Below are 24,545 nucleotides of genomic sequence, written 5' to 3' on the forward strand. Positions count from 1 at the left end.
AATATGTTCAGGGGGTCAAATTCCTGCTCAAAGAGCAGAAGAAAGAAGAAAAAAAAAATTAAAGCCGCAAGCGGCATCGAACGGCCCTCGCGGGCCGTGCTTCGCACTAGGCCGGCCCCGCACTCCCTGTGGGTGGCGCTGACGCGCCACTTGTCCCTTTTATATTGCGGCTTTGGGCTGCACTTGTCACCAAACAAGTCAAAACACATTGGAAGTGCTGATGCACAAAATGCAAAAACATGGGATTTTCCAGGCATCGCCATGGAAACACCGTGCAAAATACAAACTTGGCCCCCGGACTTTTTTGACGGGGACAACCAGAAGAATCATTGTGCCAAATTTCACATTCCTCAATGAAGCGAATAAGTCGTTATAAGATTTTGAAATGTACGAAAATTTGGAAATTTTCCCATTAGGATAACATGGGCTCTTTTACGCATCGCCATTGCAACCCAGTGAAAAATATGACATGGGTCTGATTGACTTTTTTGATCAGGGTGACATGAAGAGTCATTGTGCCATATTTCCAAGACTCTGTCCAAACATCCACACTATTCCCTAATTAGGACACTATTTAGGGATCACGTCATTTTTCGTGTCCTAATGTCCAGTAGATGAAAAAGTAGGGCACTCAAAATTTCCCACAATACACTTTGAAAAGTACCGGGCATCAGTGGTCACTACACTGGTCAATATAGACCACAATGCACTGCGAGAGTTGGAAAAACAACAGAGCTACAATACAACTGAATGAAGCAGAAGGAAGTGCTGTTGTATAACACTGTTGATCCTGATTATGATTAAAACAGTCTTAAATAAACCATTTTGGTTTAAAATAGCAACAATTTCCACATCTCAGATTTAAAAAAATGAATAATCCAATCCATTTGCGTGAGGTCCAGTTTGTATGATATTAATCCATAACTATTTGTGTGCCAGTCAAATCTGATCATTATTTATGACAGAGATCAAGTTTTAGCAGAGTTTCGCCTTTATACTTTTTTCACCCAAACAGTCACATGACCTGACTGTAATGAGCTGTGTGTCCGAATCACTCTGTGAAGGAGTGCACTATATAATCTGCTTAAAGAGTGTGGGGTTATGTAGTGAGCATTTAAATCCCTCAATGATATGTGTAACTAATCAGTTCATTTCATTCAATTTTATTTTGAAGAGAATAAATACAATTCTACATAGATAGATATTATGATACGTTTATTAGATGCTATTTTGCCATAATATGGATTGGTGAAACAAAAGACTGGAGAAGTTTTGAAAAAAACTAAACAAAACATTCAGCCATTTTGCAAGGTTTGGTCAAACAAAAGGCTGGAGAATTTTTGAAAAAAAACATTCAGCCATTTTGTAAGAGTTGGTCAGACTGAAGACTTTTGAATCAAAATATTCAGTCCTGATTGGCTGAGAGACACATCAGAGAAAAGAAGTCTCACTTTCCCTGGCTTCTGATTGGCTGAGAGTTCGCACCACTGATGACGCTGCAGAAGTGTTAAATACAGGTGCAGAGTCGCCCTGCCCCTTTGTGCCTCTCATTCTTCCAAAGTTTGAGCTGCACTTGACTGCCCTTTCGCTGTCTTTTCGCTGACTTTACGTCGATTTTGCGATCATCGGATCACCGGATTACTGTTTTTCGTCGTGTGTCTTTTGTCCGTGATTTTGTCCTGTGAATCCGTGTTTTTGCCAAACCTTTTGACTGAGGACATCAAACCATCTTTGTTCTCAATCCCGGACCGCAGAACTTAGGATAAAGGTAAGAAATCTGACTTTTATTTACTTTATACTGCTGGTTACTTCAAATGTGTGTTAAATAAAGCTGCTTTGTTAGTTGAATGTAGCTGTAGTGAAAATTCACCGTGTTGTGTAAAAGCTAAGCTAACTTTTTTTCTTGGGCGTGTCCCCATGTGTTGTGTGGCTAATGTTTTATATGGGCTGTGTATGTGTGCGTGCTAATGTGCTAATATTCACCGTCTATTGTGTAAAAGCTAAGCTAACGTTTTATTTAGGGCGTTTCCCCATGTGCTGTGTGGCTAATAGTTTATATGGGCTGTGTATGTGTGCGTGCTAATGTGCTAATATTCTTGTTTAGTCACGGTCTTGTAACGTGCGGTTGTATGTGTTTCTACGGACTATACTTTTAGTGCTGAAGTGCTAGTGAGGCCTAGTACCAAGGGAGGCCTAGGCCCGCTAATCCCAGCTGCATGGTGCTGTTGTCCTATCAAATACTGGCCTATATATAGGTTTTTGTGTGCTTAAAAGTAGTAATATTATTCTTTAGTCTTGATCTTGTAACTTGTGGCTGATTTGTACTTATGCAGATATAACTTTATTGCGTTAAAGTGTTTGTTGGGCCTAGTAGGTAGCTCATCGTAGCTGGATCCCGTAGCACGTGTCAGGGCCTCAGGAGAGTTCCTTATGCACGGACGTGACTGTAAACTTGCAGTTTAGGACAAAACTGCGCTGTTTGTTAGGAACCACTTTCAGTTCTGCTATGATTTGGTTTAGTCCTGGTTTTGATCAGGCCCGGTATTATGTGTGCAGGTCCAGTGTCTCAGGTTAAAGTCTGGTTTAGTCTGTTTTGAGATGGCTTTGGACCTGAGTCCTGGTCTACTCACTATTTTGTCACTGTTATATTCTAGACTAGCTTTTGTTTTATTTTAGTCAACTCTTGTTGTAACAATTTGTGTATTGCATATTGGATTTTGGGGACTTGTATGTAATGTAAATGTAATGAACTCGTTTGCACAGATGATCTGTGATTTTAAAATGATGCTTTTCACAATTGATGTTGAGTCATTATGATGTTTGTTGGTTTAAGTTTTAGTCTTGGTCTAGTCCTGGTTTAGTCCTAGTTGAGTGAGCTTTAAATGGGTCTGATCCTGGTCTGGTCCTGATGTGGTCCTGATGTGGTCTTACTGCAATGGTAAGTGTGTCTTGTCCTCATGAATACTTTGCTTTAAATGGTTTTGGCTTTTGCAATGCAATTGTGAGTGTGTCTTATATAGTTTATGCTCAATTATCATGGTGAATACTTGGCTTTGAACTGTTTTGGTCTTATCGTGGTGTTGTCCTGATCTAGTCCAGGTTTTGATATGTGTTAACCAATCAGAAAGCAGTGCAGTGTCTGTTTTGTGAATGTGTGTGGTTTGAAGTGTCTCATACCAGTTAGAATTGTTCACTTGTGTTCTGGTTTAGTCCTGGTCTAATGTTTTATATGGGCTGTGTATGTGTGCGTGCTAATGTGCTAATATTCACCGTCTATTTTGTAAAAGCTAAACTAACGTTTTATTTAGGGCGTTTCCCCATGTGCTGTGTGGCTAATGTTTTATATGGGCTGTGTATGTGTGCGTTAAACTGCTAATATTCTTGTTTAGTCACAGTCTTGTAACGTGAGGCTGTATGTGTTTCTACGGACTATAGTTTTAGTGCTAAAGTTTAGTCCTTGGTCTGTTCTTTGTGTGTGTGCGTGCGCGCGCGTTAACCAATCAGAAAGCAGTGAGTCTAGAAACAGCCAATTATATCACTCATTTCAAGAGCGGGAATCTTGGTTGCTATGCCGTTGCTATGTAGTTGCAGTGACTGTCTGTTTTGTGAATGTGTGTGGTTTGAAGTGTCTCATACCAGATAGAATTGTTCACTTGTGTTCTGGTTTAGTCCTGGTCTGGGTCTGGTCTAGGCCCGGCCCAGTCCTGGTTGTACTGTGATTGTTAAATGTGTGTTATACGACTTATGCTCATACATAATGGTCATAACTTTGCTTTAAATGTGTCTTAGTCTTGTCCTGGATTAGAACAGGTTTAGACCTAGTCTGGTCCAGTCCTAGTCTTGGTATGGTCCGGTCCTGGTCCAGTCCTGGATTAGAATGGGTTTAGACCTAGACTGGTCCAATCCAAGTTTTATCTAGTCCTGGTCCGGTCCTAATCCGGTCCTAGTCTGGTCCTGGTTCTTCTGTGAGTGCAAGTGTGTTATGAAATTTATCTTCATGCATTATGGCCGTAAGTGTGCTTTAAATGGATAAACTGTTTTGGTCTTATTGTGGTGTTGTCCTGATCTAGTCCAGGTTTTGATATGTGTTAACCAATCAGAAAGCAGTGAGCCTAGAAACAGCCAATGAAATCACTCATTCCAAGAGCGGGAATCTTGGTTGCTATGTCATTGCTATGTAGTTGCAGTGACTGTTTTGTGAATGTGTGTGGTTTGAAGTGTCTCATACCAGATAGAATTGTTCACTTGTGTTCTGGTTTAGGCCTGGTCTGGGTCTGGTCTAGGCCCGGTCTAGGCCTGGCCCAGTCCTGGTTGTACTGTGATTGTTAACTGTGTGTAATGCGACTTATGCTCATTCATAATGGTCATAACTTTGCTTTAAATGTGTCTGGGTGTGGTCCTGGTGTGGTCCTAGTCTTGTCCTGGTCTAGTCTTGGATTAAAACGGGTTTAGACCTAGCCTGGTCCAGTCCTAGTTTGGTCTAGTCCTGGTCCAGAGCTGGTTTAGAGCTAGTTTAGTCCTGGCCCAGTCCTGGTCTAGTCCTGGTCTAGTCTTGGTCTAGTCTTGGTCCGGTCCTCTACTAGAAAGGGTTTGGACCTAGTCTGGTTTAGTCTGTTTTGAGATGGTTTTGGACCTGAATCCTGGTTCACTCACTGTTTTGTCACTGTTATATTGTAGACTAGGTTTTGTTTTATTTTACTAAACTCTTGTAGTAACCATATGTGTATGTATTGGATTTTGGTCCAGTCCTGGTTGTACTGTTATTGTTCAGTGTGTGTTATACGACTTATGCTCACTCATATTGGTTATAACTTTGCTTTCAATGTGTCTGGTCCTGGTTTAGTGCTGGTCCAGTCCAGGCCTAGTCAAGGTCCGGTCCGGTTCTGATTTAGAATGGGTTTAGACCTAGTCCTGGTCTAGTCCTGGTTTAAGCCTGGTCTAGTTCTGGTCCGGTCCTGGTTTTAGACCTAGCCCGGTCCAATCATGGTTTAGTCCTAGTCTAATACTACTGTCCTCATTTAGACCTGCTGTGATTGTAACAGTGTTGAGTCATGATGTTGAGTCATTATGGTTATAACTTTACTTTAATTAGGTCTGGTTCTGGTCTGGTCCTGGTCTGATTATAAGTGTTTCTTATATAAACCATACCGAGTCATTATGGTATTTATTTAGCTTTAAATGGTTCTGGTCTTGTCATCGTGTAGTACTGATTTAGTTAAGACCAGTTTTAGACTTATTTTGATCATAAAAGTGTTTATTTAATCTATTCTTGCTCCATTCTGGTGTTAATTTTAGTCCTGGTCTTGGTCTTGTCCATAACTGTACCTGTAAATATCATTAAGCTTCATGCATATACGATTTGGTTTTGTAGCTCATTTGTGTTGTGGTTTGGTAACTGCTGGTCAGGGTGTGATCCTACTTGCTAAGGTTAATCTTAAAGCTGCTCGAGGCAGGCGATTTTCCAGTAAATACTATAACAAGGTATAGCTTTTGTGTAACCATTTGTGTATTGCGTATTGGATTTTGGGGACTTGTATGTAATGTAAATGTAATGAACTCGTTTGCACAGATAATCTGTGATTTTAAAATGATGCTTTTCACAATTGATGTTGAGTCATTATGATGTTTGTTGGTTTAAGTTTTGTGGTCTTACTGTAGTCTTACTGCAATTGTATGTGTCTTGTCCTCATGAATACTTTGCTTTAAACGGTTTTGTTCTTGTGGTGTAGTCCTGATCTAGTCCAAGTTTTGATCATGTTCAGGCCAGTTTTAGACCTATTGTCGTTGTAAAAGTTGTATTAAGTCTGTTCTTGCTCTGTTTTGTTGTTACTGATCCTTACTGATTTGAAGTGTCTCATACCAGTTAGAATTGTTCACTTGTGTTCTGGTTTAGTCCTGGTCTAATGTTTTATATGGGCTGTGTATGTGTGCGTGCTAATGTGCTAATATTCACTGTCTATTTTGTAAAAGCTAAGGTAACGTTTTATTTAGGGCGTTTCCCCATGTGCTGTGTGCCTAATGGTTTATATGGGCTGTGTATGTGTGCGTTAAACTGCTAATATTCTTGTTTAGTCACGGTCTTGTAACATGAGGCTGTATGTGTTTCTACGGACTATACTTTTAGTGCTAAAGTGCTAAAGTTTAGTCCTTGGTCTGGTCTTTGTGTGTGTGTGTGTGGGGGGGGGGTGTGTGTGTGCGTGCGTTAACCAATCAGAAAGCAGTGAGTCTAGAAACAGCCAATGATATCACTCATTCCAACAGCGGGAATCTTGGTTCCTATGCAGTTGCAGTCTGTGTTGTGAATATGTGTGGTTTGAAGTGTCTCAGAACAGATAGAATTTTTCACTTGTGTTCTTGTCTAGTTCTGGTCTGGTCTGACCTGGGTTAGATCTAGCCTAGTCCTGGTTTAGACCTGGTCTAGTCCTGGTCCTGGTCTAGTGTGCTCTGTGTTGACCAATCAGAAAGCAGTGAACCTACAAACAGCCAGTGATATCACTCATTCCAAGAGCGGGAGTCTTGGTTCCTATGCTGTTGCAGTGTCTGTTTTGTGAATGCGTGCTCTTTGAAGTGTCTCAGAAGAGACAATTTTTCACTTATGTTCTGGTCTAGTCCCGGTCCGGTCAGGTCCAGTATTATGTGTACAGGTCCAGTGTCCCGGGTTAAAGTCTGGTTTAGTCTGTTTTGAGATGGTTCTGGACCTGAATTCTGGTCTACTCACCGTTTTGTCATTGTTATATTCTAGACTAGCTTTTATTTTAATTTAGCTAACTGTTGTTGTAACCATTTGTGTATGCATGGGATTTTGGGGAAAAATTTAATAAACTCATTTGCATAGACCTGTGATTTTAAAATAATGCTTTTCACATATAATGTTGAGTCACTATGACGTTTGTTGGTTTAAGTTTTGGTCTTTGTCTATTCCTGGTTTATACCCAGTCTAGTCCTGGTTCTGGTCCTGTGTGTGCGCGTGTGTGTTTGTTTGTTTGTTTTAACCAATCAGAAAGCAGTGAGCCTAGAAACAGCCAATAATATCACTCATTTCAAGAGCGGGAATCTTGGTTTCTATGCGATTGCTAAGCTGTTGTAGTGATAGTCTGCTTTGTGAATGGGTGCGGTTTGATGTGTCTCAGAAGAGATAGAACTTTTCACTTGTGTTCTGGTCTAGTCTTACACAGTTTATGCTCATTGATTATGGTGAATACTTGGCTTTAAACTGTTTTGGTCTTGTCGTGGTGTTGTCCTGATCTAGTCCAGAGTTTGATATGTGTTAACCAATCAGAAAGCAGTGAACCTACAAACAGCCAGTGATATCACTCATTCCAAGAGCGGGAATCTTGGTTCCTATGTTTTGTGAATGTGTTCAGTTTGAAGTGTCTCAGAAGAGATAGAATTGTTCACTTGTGTTCTGGTTTAGGCCTGGTCTGGGTCTGGCCCAGTCCTGGTTGTACTGTGATTGTGAAGTGTGTGTAATGCGACTTATGCTCATTCATAATGGTCATAACTTTGCTTTAAATGTGTCTGGGTGTGGTCCTGGTGTGGTCCTAGTCTTGTCCTGGTCTAGTCTTGGATTAAAACGGGTTTAGACCTAGCCTGGTCCAGTCCTAGTTTGGTCTAGTCCTGGTCCAGAGCTGGTTTAGAGCTAGTTTAGTCCTGGCCCAGTCCTGGTCTGGTCCTAGTCTGGTCTTAATGCAATTGTGAGCGTGTCTTATACAGTTTATGCTCATTTATCATGGTGAATACTTGGCTTTGAACTGTTTTGGTCTTGTCGTGGTGTTGTCCTGATCTAGTCCAGGTTTTGATATGTGTTAACCAATCAGAAAGCAGTGAACCTACAAACAGCCAGTGATATCACTCATTCCAAGAGCGGGAATCTTGATTCCTATGCAGTTGCAGTGTCTGTTTTGTGAATGTGTGCTCTTTGAAGTGTCTCATAAGAGATAGAATTTTTCACTTGTGTTCTGGTCTAGTCCTGGTCTAGTCCTGGTCTAGTCCTGGTCTAGTCCTGGTCTAGTCCTGGTCTAGTCCTGGTCTAGTCCTGGTCTAGTCCTGGCCAGGTCCTCTACTAGAAAGGGTTTGGACCTAGTCTGGTTTAGTCTGTTTTGAGATGGTTTTGGACCTGAATCCTGGTCTACTCACTGTTTTGTCACTGTTATATTCTAGACTAGGTTTTTTTTTATTTTACTTAACTCTTGTAGTAACCATATATGTATGTATTGGATTTTGGTCCCGTCCTGGTTGTACTGTTATTGTTCAGTGTGTGTTATACGACTTATGCTCACTCATATTGGTTATAACTTTGCTTTATATGGGTCTGGTCCTGGTCTTTTCCTGGTCTGGTCTTACTATGATTGTATGTGTGTCTTCACAGCTTATGCTCAGTCATTTTGTTGAATACTTTGCTTTAAACAGTGTTGAGCATGCTCCATTCTGGTGTTAATTTTAGTCCTGGTCTTGGTCTTGTCCATAACTGTACCTGTAAATATCATTAAGCTTCATGCATATACGATTTGGTTTTGTAGCTCATTTGTGTTGTGGTTTGGTAACTGCTGCTCAGGGTGTGATCCTACTTGCTAAAGTTAATCTTAAAGCTGCTCGAAGCAGGCGATTTTCCAGTAAATACTATAACAAGGTCAGTAGATTATGCAGCACAAGTGGAAAATCGGGGCCCTGACATCATTTCAGTTAGATGCATATATTAGAAATATTTAGTTTATACCTTTTACTTTCCAATGTATTGGTTTAGGGCTAGGTTTGACTCTTAAAATATTACGTTTACTTATTTTAATTGTAACAATTATAACTTTGTTATTTTCAGATGCCTAAGGACAAGGGATGGAAGCGCTCCCTTGCTGCGAAGAGGAGGAGGGAGGAGCAGCTTGAGGGAAAGCCTGCTTTCCCGATAGCGGTTCACCTTCCGCCTTTTTCCACCGGTGCCGAGACCTTTACCCGTAAGTGTATTTCAGTATGTTTTTACAACCTTCATGTCTGTCTAGTTTTGTAAATGCTGAGGTTTTTTTTAAACTTGGTTCTTTTTTAGGCCTTGGTACTGGTTCTCGCCATTCGGTGAAGCCGTGGCCAACTTCCACCGTCACCGGGAAGTGCCACAAGTTGGACTTGCCGCCGGACTTGTCCTCCGACAAGAAGGCAAGTCTATGAGTTTCAGTATGAAACAAATTCTTAAGTAATAGTTGAGGATTGTTAAATATTTTCTTCTTTTTTCTAGTTCGTTCTGATTGTCGGGAACTCGCATCTTCGTGCTGTCGTTGATGCCATCGTGCCGATGCCAGAGGGCTGCCTGTCCTTTGCCATCAGTGCGACTCCCGGAGGTTCTGCCCGTGACCTTCGGATGCAGCTGGCGGCTATGACGGCTAAGCACCTACCCAAAGGTGAGTTTAGTAATGACCATTAGATCATCTTTGGTAAATATTAAATAGTTGAACCATGAACAATGTCATTGAGAAAGTTGAACGAATGATTGTCTTTTTTTCAGAGCCCGCTTTGGTGTGTGTCATGGCGCCGTGCAACAACCTCACGGCCAGCAGGACGGTTGACGAGGCTGCAGAGGAGTTTGGCCAACTCCTCAGGTATGTCTGCGGCCGCTGGCCAAAGGTATGTAAAATAGCTGCAATTCTTTGATAATGATTGTATTGTGTAGTTGGTAAATGGTGATTTATTTCTTAAGGTGTGTGTCGTGGATTTCCCACCTCGCCTTGCTGGCAGCGTGGAAATTCAGACCCTCCTTCGCCAGGAGTACCACCGTGTGTCAGCCCGCTTTCAGGTCAACTTTGTCCAGATAGCCGACCACTTTCCCCGACACCGACGAGAGCTGTGGTGCAGGGATGGCGTAAGTACAATCTATGCTCTCATTTTACCAAATTCCTTTTTGCATGTGAGTGGTTTTATGTAACATGTCGTTATAATTTTGTTTCAGATCCACCTGAGTGATAGCCATGGAATGGGAATCCTTGTTCAGCTGCTGTGGCAGGCTTGCTACACGCAGCTAGAGGTCTCTTCCCCCGCTTCCTCTGTGGCGGCGCCCCGCCCTCGCACATCCACTAGAAGGGTCTCGCCAAGAGTGGTTGTGACTGGACCACTGCCCGTGCCACGACCACAACCACCCCCTTCTGAGTTTATTAAGGTTGTGCGAGGCAGAAAGGTGAGAGATTGTTACTTTTTTAGTTTCAAGCCCAAGTGGTTTATTCTGTTTCTTAATGTATATTTTCGTTACAGAACCAGCCTAGGGACTCAGCCTCCCCTGTGGGTCCCAAGGGGCGCCTGGTTCAACGGGAGGTTAGTAAATGTCATTCCTGTCTTTAAATATTGACGTTGACATTATTGTTGTATTGTGATTTATATATTTTTATAAATTTCTTTTGTAAGGTGGAGACCGTCTTCTCCATCCCCCTGTCGCCCGTCCTCTTCAGCCCTGCTATGCTGGTCGAGATGGATGCGAGGTTTCCATTTGGCCTGACCAGCTCTGTGGAGGACGTGGCCACCTTTCCTTCGGGAAAGAAGGTAAGCGTCTTGTGTTATTTTCTCATTGCTAAAAGTTAACAATTGCCTGGTGTGAGATTGAGTAACTTATGTATCCTTTTTTGTTTTAGACGTCTCGGGCGAGGCGTCGCAAGGCTGCTTCCTCAAAGAAACGCCAGCCCAAGCGGCAGGTGAGTGTTACACATTTTCAGACATGTTTTGTTGAATTTGTGCTTTTTTTTTTTTATATTAATATTACATTTTATGAAGGTGGGGGCAGCCCCTGTGGTTGTGGAGGTGAGACCCGGCTCACCATCCAGCTTCGTGCCTGCAGTGGAAGAGGACCAGGTTTGTGTCATTTTGAATATGTTGATTGTTTTTGACACATTGTTGCCTGTACTTGTTTTTAATTATATATGGTTTTGTAGGCGGAGGGTGTTGTGGTAGAGGTGACACCAGGATCGTCCCCTACCAGCGTGGCCATCCTGGATTCTTTCCTGGAGGACCAGGTTTGTGTCATTTTGAATATGTTGATTGTCTTCTACACATTGTTGCCTGTAATGTTTTTAATTATATATTGTTTTGTAGGCGGAGGCAGTTGTGGTGGAGGTGACACCAGGAACGTCCCCTACCAGCGTCATCATCCTGGATACTTTCCTGGAGGACGAGGTTTGTTTTGCTTCTTGTGTTTTGTTTTTATTATTTATCATTTAAACAGAATATGTGCTAATGTAGACATGTTTTTGCAGTCCGGAGATGTGGAAGTGACTCCAGGAACGTCACTTGCCAGTTCCAGGGACCAGATGTTGATGGACGAGGTGAGTTTATTTTTAACATTATTATTATAGTAGTAGTATTAGTATTATATTGCAGAAAAATTAAGTGTACAGCAACAGCCTGATTAGATTAGTTTAATAATATATTTTCTTTGCATCTTTAAGGCCATGGACATCAGCCCTCCTGTGACCCCGCTGCTGCCGCCTCTGACCTGTCCTCTTCTGACCTGTCACCCTTCTTCTTCTGTGACCAGTCAGCCTTCTCTTCTCAGCCCTCCACCAGCTGTCCATGAGGAGAGAGCTTCTGACAAAGATAAGTCTTGTTGTGCACATGTTGTACCCGTCGGTGTTCCTTCTGTCGTGAGGGGTAGTTTTCATCAGGGTGATTTTAGGTTCGAGTATGCAGGTGTGCAGTGTATGGCGATAGCTTTGGTAGCTTTAGCTAAGCACTCGGTGTGTAATGTGTTTTCATGGGATCAGAGGCAGTTAGATTTGGTTTTGAATCTTGGGGATGCACTGTACACAGACCGTCGGAATCGGGGCTTGACTCATGGGCGTGACTTGTTAATTGCTTCAGACCTGCCACGTGAGTCGGTTATAGATGGGCAGCAGTTTAGCTTTTCTTTCAGTCAGCCAGTTAATGGGGCTGCAAATGTTGTCGAACATGAGTTTATTGAAGCGGGCGCGTGGGTAACCTTAGATGGTGGTTTAGAACAGATGTTGGCACAGTACGACACATGTCTTATGACACTCTGTGGTGCTGCTTGTGCCGTTATTAAAGACAATGGGCGGTATGCTGTGGTGGACTCTCACTCGCGGAGTGCTGAAGGGTTGGTAGATCCTGATGGTAAAAGTGTGGTTATGTATTTTAGTCATATTGATGAGCTGTATAGTTTTTTTTGCACATTGGCTGCGTGTTATGGTGATGAGGAGTCTTTCAAAGAGTTTGAATTGACTGGTGTTAATGTCGTTGTTGCAGCTGATAGTGTGAGGGGCTTAAAGTGCCAAGAGGCCGCAGAAGTTTCTTCTGTACTCCCTGACAAATACCCAAAGCAGGACATTGAAGTTGTTTCTGATAGTGTGAGGGGCTTAAAGTGCCAAGAGGCCGCAGAAGTTTCTTCTTCTGTACTCCCTGACAAAAACACAAACCAGGACATGGAAGTTGATTTAGATGTGCTCTTTACCAGTGTTCAAGACAGTGCCCTGTCCTTTAATCCACTAAATGAAAGTGTTTGTAAGGATTTGTGCAAACACATTAAAGCTGAGTTTCAAAAGCTTGGTGTGGCAGATCCAAAAACTGTAGGGCCATTAGGTGTGCCATGTGAAAAAGACAAAATAGTTGCGGACGGTAATTGTTTCTTTCGGGCGGTTTCACAGGCCATTAGTGGCACACAAAAATACCATAGAAAAATTAGACTTGCTACTGTGAAACAGCTAGAAAAAAATCCCTCAAAATACAACACCCTGTTGCGCGATGGCCACTTTTCTGTGGAGCAATATATCAGTGTTTCGAACATGCGTAAAGTTGGCACATGGGCCACAGAAGTAGAAATCCACGCAGCCGCAGATTATTTAGGTGTCGACATATTTACATTTTATAACGGACATTGGCTGAAATACGGTTGTACTACCGAGCCTGTGTCAAACGGTGGCATCTATTTAGAGAATATTAACAGTTGTCATTACGAAAATGTAATTTGTGTCAAAATGCCTGATGCTAATGCTTGTTATGAATGCTGCCAAGTCTATCAATTTTCAATGGAGGGCTACAATATTAGGCCTAAAAAGGTAGCTCTCAAACCACCAATTGATCTAGATAATCAAATTGATATTAAACCTAAATTATCAAAGTATGTACAAAAGAAAAAACTAAAGCATTTGAAACACACCTACATCAAACATCATGACACAATCAAGGAAAAACAGAGGACACATTACATCACACATCATACACATGTTAAAGATGCCTCAAAAAAAAGAGGTAAACAAAAATATAGAGATGATTCGGAGTATAGAGAGGGGAAAAAGGCTGCAAGCAAACATTCATATAGAATGAATGAATTCTATAGACAGAAAAAAAAGGCAGCAATTAATGTAGCAAACAAACAGAAATACAGAACCAGCATGGCGTTTAGAGAAAATCTTAAATCAACATATAAAAGTAAATACAGTGTTGATTTAGAATATCAGAATAGACTGAAGGCAGCTGGAATAAACAAATATAAAGTTAATTTAAATTATCAAAATAAACTTAAAACTGCTGGTATAAACAAATACAGAGTGAATTTAGATTATCAAAATAAACTTAAAACTGCTGGTATAAACAAATACAGAGTGAATTTAGATTATCAAAGTAAACTTAAAACTGCTGGTATAAACAAATACAGAGTGAATTTAGATTATCAAAGTAAACTTAAAACTGCTGGTATAAACAAATACAGAGTGAATTTAGATTATCAAAGTAAACTTAAAGCTGCCAGCATCCAAAAATATAAAGTAAATTTAAATCATCAAAATAAACTTAAAGCTGCCAGCATCCAAAAATATAAAGTCAATTTAAATCATCAAAAGAACCTTAAAGCTGCTGGTATAAACAAATATAGAGTGAATTTAGATTATCAAAATAAACTTAAAGCTGCCAGCACCCAAAAATATAAATTTAATTTACAGCATAAACAAAATGTTAAGACAGCCAGTAAAATTAAGTACAATGCAAATCCCCAATATAAAGAAAAAGTAAAAACATTTGGCAAACAAAAATATCACAGTAATGAGCAATTTAGAAACAAAACTCGGGCAGCATTCAGGAGCAAGCAAAAGCAACTGGAACTAAAACAGAAAAATTTCACATTTGTTTTGGATCAATTTTTGAAGGAAGATCAAGATGGTCCAGAGTACATTTGCTGCGTTTGTTTAAAATTGTTATTTAGAAACCAGGTCTTGCCTTGTAGAAAGGATGACTTTATGGTTAAGCCAAAATGCGCCGATATCGCTAATGCCTGTATCTCTGAGGCCTATTTACATTCGTGCGATGATGATTGTCCATCTCCATGCCCGCTGTCTGACTGTAGAGGTAGTTTATGGATCTGCTACACTTGCAAAACAAAACTATGTAAAGGTCAAATGCCACCTGAATGCTCAATAAATAATTTACAATTGGACGATATTCCTCCTGAGCTCGCTTGCTTGAACACTGTTGAACAGCACATAGTTGCACTTAACATTAATTTTATGCAAGTTTTAGCCTTACCAAAAGGGGGTCAACGAGGGATCCACGGTCCGGTGACATGCGTGCCTTCGAGGGTTAGTGAATCAGTGAAGCTATTGCCGCGTAGTAACATGGACGGTTGTTTATTGCCCGTAAAACTTAAGCGTAAACTTACTTATAAAGGACATTATGAGTATCAATATGTAGATACAGAGCGCGTACGGAGGGCCATTGCATTTCTCAAACAGAACAACCAATACTATGTAGACATTGATTTTAATGAAGAGTGGGTAAATGAGTTTGTTAGGGAGGAAGAGGAAGCTATGGATACGGGTACGGACGTTAATGTAGAAGTTACTGATACGGGTGCAGATGGTAATGTGGTCAAGGACAATCAGGAGAAGACAGAAGATTTAGATGATGAGCTTCTCCATGATAGACAGCGACATTGTATGTATCAGGATACGTTTTTCATGCCGGTCGATATCGCTCAGGAAGCTCTTGATCACTATTTTGAGGGCATTTTGAATTTGGCTCCAGCCGAGGGGAACAGTCCGGTTAGTTTGCTGTCAGATAAAGAGAATGAGGCTAAATGTTTTCCAAAGGAGTTCCCATTAGGTCATAATACATTTCATACTCCTCGGCCTGTTCCTTTGACCATGTGCAGATATTTCATTAATAGACTGCTGCACGTGGATGGTAGATTTGCACAAAATTTTAAGTTTCTTTTTTTGGCCCTGTACATGTTAGAAGTTCAGCAGGTCGTGTCAAAAGTTTCGATAGCGTTGCGAAAGGGACATTCTGGTCAGACTAATGCTGCTGCAGGCGAAGGAACTTTAGAAAATTTGTTACAATATGATAATGGTTATCGTTTTATGCAGCCTATTAGAGGTACCCCGCCCTTCTGGCAGTCCGCACAAAAAGATTTATTTGCATGCATTCGTCAGCTTGGTATCCCGACTTGGTTTTGTTCATTTAGTTCCGCAGATCTCCGCTGGCCAAGCCTCCTTAAAACACTCTTAAAGCAGGAAGGTAGTACCCGGAGTGTTGAAGATTTAGATTGGGCTGAGAGATGTGACCTTTTGCGTCGTCACCCTGTAACTGCGGCTCGCATGTTTGATTCCCGTTGGCGTCGTTTCTTACGTAAAGTTATTCTTTCCCCCGCTCAGCCAATCGGTAAAGTCATAGACTATTTTTATCGCGTAGAATTCCAACAGCGCGGGTCTCCCCACGTCCATTGTTTATTTTGGATTGAAAATGCTCCAAAGCTTGGAGTAAATACGGATGAGGAGGTAGTTCAGTTTGTTGATAAATATGTCACGTGTGAACTACCCTCTGATCCGGATTTACTGGAAAAAGTTACTTCGGTGCAGCAGCATTCTAAGCGTCACTCAAAAACATGCAAAAAAAACAACAAAGTCTGTCGTTTTAATTTTCCACGTCCGGTATCTGCACGCACGTTTATCAAACAAAAAGATCCTGATTCAGAGCCTCTTGTTACGAAGGAGGAAGCTGAATTTATTATGAGCGTGCTGAAGAATGCTATCGTTGATGAAAATAACCTGTGTCTTAGTGCAGATGAGTTGTTTGCGTCGTTGGGTTTATCACAGTTCACATTTGAACAAGTGTACAGTGTTTTAGATGGGCACACACACATAGTTTTAAAGAGGGACGTGGCGGAAACTTGGATCAATAACTACAACGAGAAATTATTAACCTGCTGGAACGCCAATATGGACATCCAGTACGTTGTAGATGCGTGGGCTTGTGTCGTTTACATTATTTCATATATTTCTAAAGCAGAGAGGGACATGGGTTTATTGTTAAGCAATGCACAAAAAGAGGCTTCCAAAGGTAATGTAAGTGCAAAAGAGGCATTTAAAAAATTAGGCAGCGTTTATCTTCATAATCGTGATGTCTCTGCACAGGAAGCTGTCTACCGCGTGACAAATATGCACTTAAAGGAATTTTCAAGAAAAGTTACATTTGTGCCGACCGGTGATAATATAGTGCGTATGAGCAAACCAATTCGCGAAATAGATGATGAAATGGGGGAAGACATTTGGATGACAAACACCATTGATCGTTATTTAAGTAGACCAAATGACAGCACATTTAATGACATGTGCATCGCGACATTCGTATCCGAATATCGCTTGCTCGGGCCGTCGGACAAATGTAAAAATCCAATTCTTTTACAGAACGGATTAGGTGCGATTACTAAAAGAACACGGACCAAGCCCGCAGTTGTTAGATATGCGCGTTTTTCTGAGACTAAAAACACAGAGTTATTTCATCAAAGTATCCTTCAGTTATTCATGCCGTATCGCGTTGACGTCGACCTTAAGCCGCCTCCATTTGAATCATTTGAACTTTTCTATAAAACTGGGGATGTGTGTTTGAGTGACGGGTCTGTGCAATTGGTTAAATCGATAGTTGATTCTAATAGGCGTCGATTCGAACTTGCAGCTGAGGACTTGGATGAGGTTCATGAGCAGATGGAATCTGGAGAGATTCATGAGGATGCATGGGGCTTGCTCTGCCCAGAACAGGAAGTGGAGAGGTTGGAGTCGAGGGAGGAGTTTAGAGAGATGTTGCAGGCTGTTGGTTCTGAGCAGGAGCAAGAGGCTATTCCAGACTTGGCTGTAAGAAAGGAACAAGTTTGTAACATAGAGAAAAGAAATGTGATGAGTCGTCAAGAGGGTCTTTTACTTGTGAAAACTCTGAATGAGCAACAGCTGTCCATTTTTTATAAAATACGGCAATGGTGTTTAGAAAAAGTAGCTGGTAACAACCCAGAGCCATTGCATGTTTTTATCACAGGTGGAGCAGGCACAGGGAAAAGTCACCTGATCAGAGCAATTCAATACGAGGCGTCGCGTCTATTTGGTCCCATTTGTCATAGTCCGGAAAATGTTAGTGTTTTGTTAACGGCTCCAACAGGGATAGCAGCATATAATTTACAGGCGGCTACTATCCACACAACATTTAGCATCGGTACTAATGTTTCCCTCCCCTACACACCGCTGGGGGAGGAAAAGATTAATACACTGCGCGTTAAATACATGGATTTACAAATTGTAATAATTGATGAAATATCCATGGTTGATAAAAAGTTATTTACTTATATTCACGGACGTTTGCGTCAAATCAAACAGTCAGGTGACTTTTCCCCATTTGGAAATGTGTCTGTTATCGCTGTTGGGGATTTCTTTCAATTATCGCCGGTCATGGGTCAGGCTCTGTACAAAGAAAACATTGGAGTTAATTTATTTACAGATTTATTTAAGATTGCAGATTTAACAACTGTAGTCAGACAAAAAGATAACACTTTTGCAGAGCTATTAAATCGGCTTAGAGTCCGCTCTAGGTTGACACCACTGCTTGATGGAGACATAGATATATTAAAACGTTGTGAAACAGGCGAAGATCCCGACGTGTTACACATTTTCACCAAAAACAGCTTTGTATCAAATTACAATTTAAAGATATTGAATAGAGTATGTCCAGAAAAGGTAACAATCAGTGCGCGTGATTTTGGCTATGACAAAAAGACCGGGAAGTTAATCGAGATACAAGGCCATCTCCATAAATCCAAACAAGCCAGTTTGGAGGAGTCATTAATCCTGGGTGTAAATGCGCGTGTAATGCTCTGTAAAAATGTAGATTTGGCTGACGGTTTAGTAAATGGGGTATGTGGCATTGTTACACATATAGTTGAAAATCCACAGAATAAACAGCCTCCTCTTGCAATCTATGTTAAATTTGACGATGATCGAGTAGGCGCACAGAGGAGGAGGCAAACGCGTACCCCTGCTCACCTGACTGGTTCTACTCGCATAGAACCAGAGGAGGAGCAGGCAAATAAACGAGGGGAAAAGCGTCGTCAGTTTCCACTTAAACTTGCGTGGGCGTGTACAGTTCATAAAGTACAGGGCGTTACTGTAGATCAAGCAGTGGTGTCCCTTAAACAAGTATTCACAGCGGGTCAGGCATATGTGGCCCTTAGTCGCGTTAGGAGTTTAGAGGGTCTTGTCATTCAGGACTTTGATGAAGATGCCATTTATTGTAACGATGGCATTAGACCGGCGCTTCAGAACATGCCTCCCTTCATAGTTGAGAGTATGCCCTGGCACCTACAAGAGGCACATGTCCTGACATTCTTTTATATGAATGTTCATGGTTTAGAACGGCATGTGTCAGATTTGGCTTTATGCACACAGCACTGGCAGCCTAACTGTATCGCTGTGGTAGAGACATGGTTAACTGTAAATTCATCTTTTCAAAGTAGTCAAATTGAAGGTTATAACTTCCATAGTCGTCCCCGTAGTTTGTCTTATCAGCAGAGTAACCATCCAGCACTGACTAGTTTACTGGTTCAACGGCACGGTGGCGTTGGTATTTATTGTGAAGAAAACCTTAACTATGAAATCACAGTACGAGATTTTAGTTTAGAATGTCTAGTGAATTATTTTGCAGAGTATAAAATTATAGTTTCTGCTATTTACCGTCCACCGTCATACCCCATGTCTCTATTTAAGTATAATTTGGACAGATTATTGAATTGGCTTGAATCACATTGTGCCACTGTGGCAGTGACGGGAGATTTTAATGATGACATATTGAAATCTTCAAATCTCTGCAATTTTATGATAGAAAAAGGTTATGTTCAATATGTCACATCTCCCACAACAGAGAGGGGGACATTAATCGATCATTTATATGTTAAATCTACAGAGTATGACATAGATTCTGTAGTGGTGCCAACGTACTTCAGCGACCATGAGGGGATAGTGTTTTCTTTTAAGGGTAGATCTACGTAGGTCGCATAGTTATTCTGAATTGGTTTATTTATTTAAAATGGACAGTTGTTGTTAATTGACATCTCATCACATTGTTGCGCGTCGCTTCGTCTTTAATCATGTATTTACATTGTTGCGCGTTGCTGTGTCTTTAATCATGTATTTATATGACGTGAAGTTGTTTTAAATATGAATCATGGAGTTTGTTTGTTATGGGCTTTAGATGTTGTGTTGTTAGTGTTTATCATGCGCATTGTTAATCATGAATTTTAAGGTGTTGTAATCAGGTGATGTGTTTTTATTGTGTATTTAACTCTTATATATGTTTGTATTTAATGTGGCCATACAGTGATGAGTGCACACATACTGTATGCTTTCTCCTTTGTCAAAGTTTCACTGACTGGTCCACCTGTACATTTCTCTCCCCCTGTCTATCTCTTCCACTCACTATATCTCTTTCTGTCCAACTCTCTCCATTTCCCATTCTCTCCCTTCGCCCACCCTGCCATCTCTATGTAGCCATGTCTCTACCTCTCATCTGTCTCTGTAACTCAATGTTTCTCATCACCATCTCACTCTTACTCTTCCTAGCTCTCTCCTGAAGTTTCTCTCTAACTCACTCTCTTTCCCCTCCCGCTCTTTCTACCCCTCTCAACCCCCCTCTTCCTCTCTCTAACTATCTCACTCTCTCTCTCATTCTGAACTCCCTCACTCTAACTCTCAAACTGTCTCCCTCTCTCTCTAACTATCTCTCTCTTGTTAACTCTTCTCTTTCTGACGTTTTCTGTCCTTTGTTTCCCTCTCTCTCTCCCCCTCTATCCTGTGTTTCCTTTCCTTTCCTCCTCTCCTTGAACCACCACCTTATCGCGGTGGAGAGGTTTGCGTGCCCAGATGATCCTAGGAGCTGTGTTGTGAGGGGCTTTATGTTCCTGGTAGGGTCTCCCAGGACAAACAGGTTCTTGGTGATGGGTCAGACTAAGAGTGGTTCCCCAAATTAATGAGGAAAATAAAAATGTGTGTTTTAGGAACGCTAAGACGATAATCATGTTTATGTGAATTCACTATTCAGTTCACCTGGAGTTTTCATTGCTATTCACATGTTGTCTCACTCCTCTCTGGGGAGTGCAAATCTTTCAGATGCCTGGCCACCAGATGCCAGTGATGACTGGACCCTCGATGCCCTCCCGTGGCCTGATCCTGTTCAGAGGACCTGGACCCTCCCTTCCCTCGCCTGAATGGATGGCCCATTGCCTGGCTGGAGTGGCTCCTGTCCTGCCATGGGCGGGCCCCCCTCTGTCCATTATTTGAGTGGGCTCTGGCTTTACAGACTTGAACTCTATCTGTAAATGGATGCACATTAGTCCCTGGACACATTTGCAGCCTGTTAGTACATGGGATTGGATCTCTCCTTCACTGTTGTTCTCTTCGAGATTTCTCTTTTTCCCACTGGGTTTTCTGTACTTTATTCTTGCTGAAAAGGATCTAAGGACAGGGGATGTTCTGGGACAGTTCTCCATTTGCTCATTTTCTGTTGATTAATTTGTTTTTTTCTGTTTCATTGTTGATTTTCTAACTGTCTGATGGTTAAATCAATTCCAGAGGTGGCTGCTGTTGTGATTTTGGGCTTTACAAAAAATCATTGAATTGAATATAGTAGATTTTATGTATACAGTTACATGGCTAAATTCTGCTCAGGTATTGATCGTTTTTGCATAATATTTGCACTGTACTTATTTTATGATAAATAATGGTAATGTTTTGATTTGCAATAACAACATGCTATATTATAAAGACTGAACTGTAAAAGAAATGTGTTCTTCTGTGTCACAATTGTAATAAGTGTTGGGTTTTGTCTTTTTAGTTTTAAAACCAAGGATAAATTTTAGAACAATGCAGTTTTATGGATTAACATTATAAATGGTCTTTGTCAATTTTATTTAGAACTGATGAGATAAATAAAAACTTTGAAATGAAATTAATTTCTATTTATTTAATAGAAAATGTATGTAAAACATTTCAGTGAATTAATTACCTGTAAAATATAGAATTATGTAAAAATGTTTCAGCACAATATATAAAGGTTAACTAGTGATTATTTATTTATTTTTTTTCAGCAGGAGTGGTCTGGATTAATAAAGAGGATAATGTTACCCTAAAGGGCACAAAGGTTTAGAACACCACACACCTTTGAATAATGTGAGATATTTTATGATAAAAGGTAGAGATATTGGGATTTTATCATAGTTGGATAAACATGTTTTAATAGTTGAAATTTGGTGTAAAAGTTCATAATATGGTGCCTCCAGCAGCATCACCATGTCTACTGTAGTGAGTGAGGGCTTTGACAACTATCTTCCTTGTTCACCTCCTCCAAAGTCCAGCAGGCAGCCCAGGACAGAGCTGGCCCTGCTGCCCAGTCTGAGTGTATTTTGTTCCAAATGTACTTGGTGTTTAGGAGACCACAGAACACAGTCTTATTAGGTCATATAAATACTTGCTTTATCCCTGAGGCACTCACTTTTTTTCTTGACTAAACCATGAATAGACAAAAGTAACAAAATGAGGTGGTCATCAAGTTTACTCAGATTCACATTTCAACAGTCAGTTGGTCTGCACAATTTCAACATGAGAATATGGCCACACCATAACATTATTACACATCCTCAACCTTCTGCTGGTCAAATGACATGGATACTGTGCCCCTGCCCAATAAGAATAAAACTTTGTGTGGTCAGGGGGTCAGGTCATCCTAAATGTTTATTGTACAAAAACATGGTAAAAATACATATAAGACATGATTTGAAATAGAGGTGGGTAATATGGTAATTACATATTAAGGCCTTAATGATTTGAAGTGAAGAATTCTGAAGTTATAATAATACACTTATTTCTGGTGTGCTTCAAAAGAAAAGCAGCCAAAATCAACACAACAATCACAGGAGCAAACCTCAGTTTCCTCAGTTTAAGTCCTGTCACTGCTTTACAGAACCCATGCACACCTCAATAAATCTGTCAAACAAATAATGCTAATAAAGTTATTTAAAGGCCCCATACGACACTATTCTCAGATCTGTGTTCTAATATTGTTTCCTCGTTACAAACAGACCTGAAGTTGTGTTTTGTTTCATTCACATGTTTAACACACAAACACACCTTCACTGGAATCATTTGGATCATTTCAGCCCTGGAATTGACTTGAAAACTACCACTTGATGACATCACAAGGTGGAACAGAGCATTTTTAGCTTTGGAAATGTAGACAAACTAATAATAAAATGTTAATCAATCAAACGTGTCAATGAAACAAAACAACTCCAGGTCTGTTTTTAAGGAGGGAACTAGATTAGAACACAAGTTCATGCTCACAAGAGTCAATTTTGCGTTATATAGTGCTTTTACCTTTACTGACAAAGTGCCATTTGTAAAGTGATTTGAGTGACTTGAAGGTAGAAAAACACTATATAAATGTGAACATTTACCACGACTAAGCATTAATATGCATTTTATTCTCATCTACAAACTCTAATGTAACTTTAACTTCCTCCTGAGCTGGGACAATTTCTGCATCTGTCCTAATCATGTTTTCATCACTACTGCCACCAGTGTCTGTGAGCGGAGCACTGAGAGGGGTGGACCTGACTACATCATGGTGCAAAACCTGGACTGGATCAGAGTGACATATTGAACTAGGCAGGCAAAGATACAAACTGGATCTACTTTATGTAAATTTTTATTTACAGCAGAGTGGATTCGGTAAAGAAGCTAATTTTGACAATAGGTGTTTTGCACCTCAAGGGCTGTGCTTCGTACTTGACCACAGTCCCTGAGGGTGGCACTAGTGCGCCGCTTACCTCTTGTTTTATTGCGGCTTTGGGCTGTACTTGTCACTAAACAAAGTGTACACACAGTGGAAGGACTGATGCACAAAATGCAAAAACATGGGTTAATCCAGGCATCGCCATGGCAACACCGTGCAAAATACAAACTTGGCCCCCAGACTTGTTTGACGGGGACGACCTGAAGAATTACTGTGCCAAATTTCACATTCCTCAATGAAGTGAATGAGTTATCATAAGACATTGAAATGTACGAAAATTTTGAAATTTTCCCATTAGGATAACATGGGCACTTTCGCGCATCGCCATGGCAACCCAGTGAAAAATATGACATGGGTCTGATTGACTTTTTTGATCAGGATGACATGAAGAGTCATGGTGCCAAATTTGACATTATTCCATAAAACTAATATTGTTCCCATGAATGGGAACAATTTGGAGGTTTCCCATTACGATAACATTGGCAGTTTGGTGCATCACCATGGCAACACGGTGCATAAAACGACATAGGTCTCATTGACTTTATTGATTGGGATGACCCAATGAAATTTTGTGTCAAATTTGGTAACATTTGGGAAAACTAAATTTTCGGCCTTCCATACAAATATAATATATATTATACAAGAGGCACAAATATTAGATGTTCTGTAGGAGGCGCTATTGCGCCAATTTAGTTTCTATCATAATGAGTAGCTCTAGGTCCGAAAGTTTTACAACTGATTCGAATTTGAGCCAAATCGGGCTTTGCTTGCGCAAACAGGAGCAAATTTTGCTTTTGAAAATTGCAAAAATTCTGATGGAATTTTGCGGCTTCGCCGCACGGAAACCGTAAAAGGGATCATCATGAATTGGATAACTTTTGATGCCCCACTTGTCTAGATGATGTACAGTGAATTTCAGCCCTGCAGGTGAAGCGCCTTCAGAGGAGTTGATTAAAATGCGACGTCAGCGAAAATGCTGAGCTCCCGTGTGTCAGAGGGCATGGCAATAATAATATTTTTTCTTTGGCATCACTTGAAGAATGCGTGTACCGAATTTCGTGGCTGTATGAGAAAGTTGACGTCGACGTCTCCCATTAACACTCTAAAATTTGACTTTTGCAGGGGGCGCTGTCGCGCCATTTTTTTTATGCCCAATGATGCACCACATAAAAAAATAAATTTTTCAGGAGACCTGAATTTTGGGCAAAATTTGGTGGGTTTTTGAATATGTTCAGGGGGTCAAAAAATAAAGCCGCAAGCGGCATCGAACAGCCCTCACGGGCCGTGCTTCGCACTCGGCCGACCTGCCATTCCCTGTGGGTGGCGCTGACGCGCCACTTGTCCCTTTTTTATTGCGGCTTTGGGCTGCACTTGTCACCAAACAAGTCAAAACACATGTGAAGTGCTGATGCACAAAATGCAAAAACATGGGTTTTCCAGGCATCGCCATGGCAACAGCGTGCAAAAGA

General features: G+C 40.9%; 1 protein-coding gene across 1 annotated transcript in view; it reads left to right on the forward strand.

Annotated features, from left to right (window-relative positions):
* Positions 1-1,540: 1,540 nt before the first annotated feature.
* The window catches only part of LOC117373730 (uncharacterized), a 25,079-nt gene continuing 2,074 nt past the window's right edge, over positions 1,541-24,545 (forward strand). The window contains exons 1-15 of the mRNA XM_055223161.1: positions 1,541-1,768; positions 8,816-8,948; positions 9,038-9,386; positions 9,491-9,609; positions 9,683-9,844; positions 9,932-10,156; positions 10,231-10,290; positions 10,381-10,515; positions 10,605-10,664; positions 10,744-10,821; positions 10,902-10,982; positions 11,062-11,142; positions 11,223-11,291; positions 11,415-13,410; positions 16,927-17,102. Coding sequence (XP_055079136.1) covers positions 9,281-9,386; positions 9,491-9,609; positions 9,683-9,844; positions 9,932-10,156; positions 10,231-10,290; positions 10,381-10,515; positions 10,605-10,664; positions 10,744-10,821; positions 10,902-10,982; positions 11,062-11,142; positions 11,223-11,291; positions 11,415-13,410; positions 16,927-17,102 — 3,348 coding nt within the window. The 5' untranslated portion in view covers positions 1,541-1,768; positions 8,816-8,948; positions 9,038-9,280. The remainder of the gene's footprint in view (positions 1,769-8,815; positions 8,949-9,037; positions 9,387-9,490; positions 9,610-9,682; positions 9,845-9,931; positions 10,157-10,230; positions 10,291-10,380; positions 10,516-10,604; positions 10,665-10,743; positions 10,822-10,901; positions 10,983-11,061; positions 11,143-11,222; positions 11,292-11,414; positions 13,411-16,926; positions 17,103-24,545) is intronic.

The sequence above is a fragment of the Periophthalmus magnuspinnatus genome, chromosome 7, assembly GCF_009829125.3.
Source record: "Periophthalmus magnuspinnatus isolate fPerMag1 chromosome 7, fPerMag1.2.pri, whole genome shotgun sequence".
Classification (NCBI taxonomy): domain Eukaryota; kingdom Metazoa; phylum Chordata; class Actinopteri; order Gobiiformes; family Gobiidae; genus Periophthalmus; species Periophthalmus magnuspinnatus.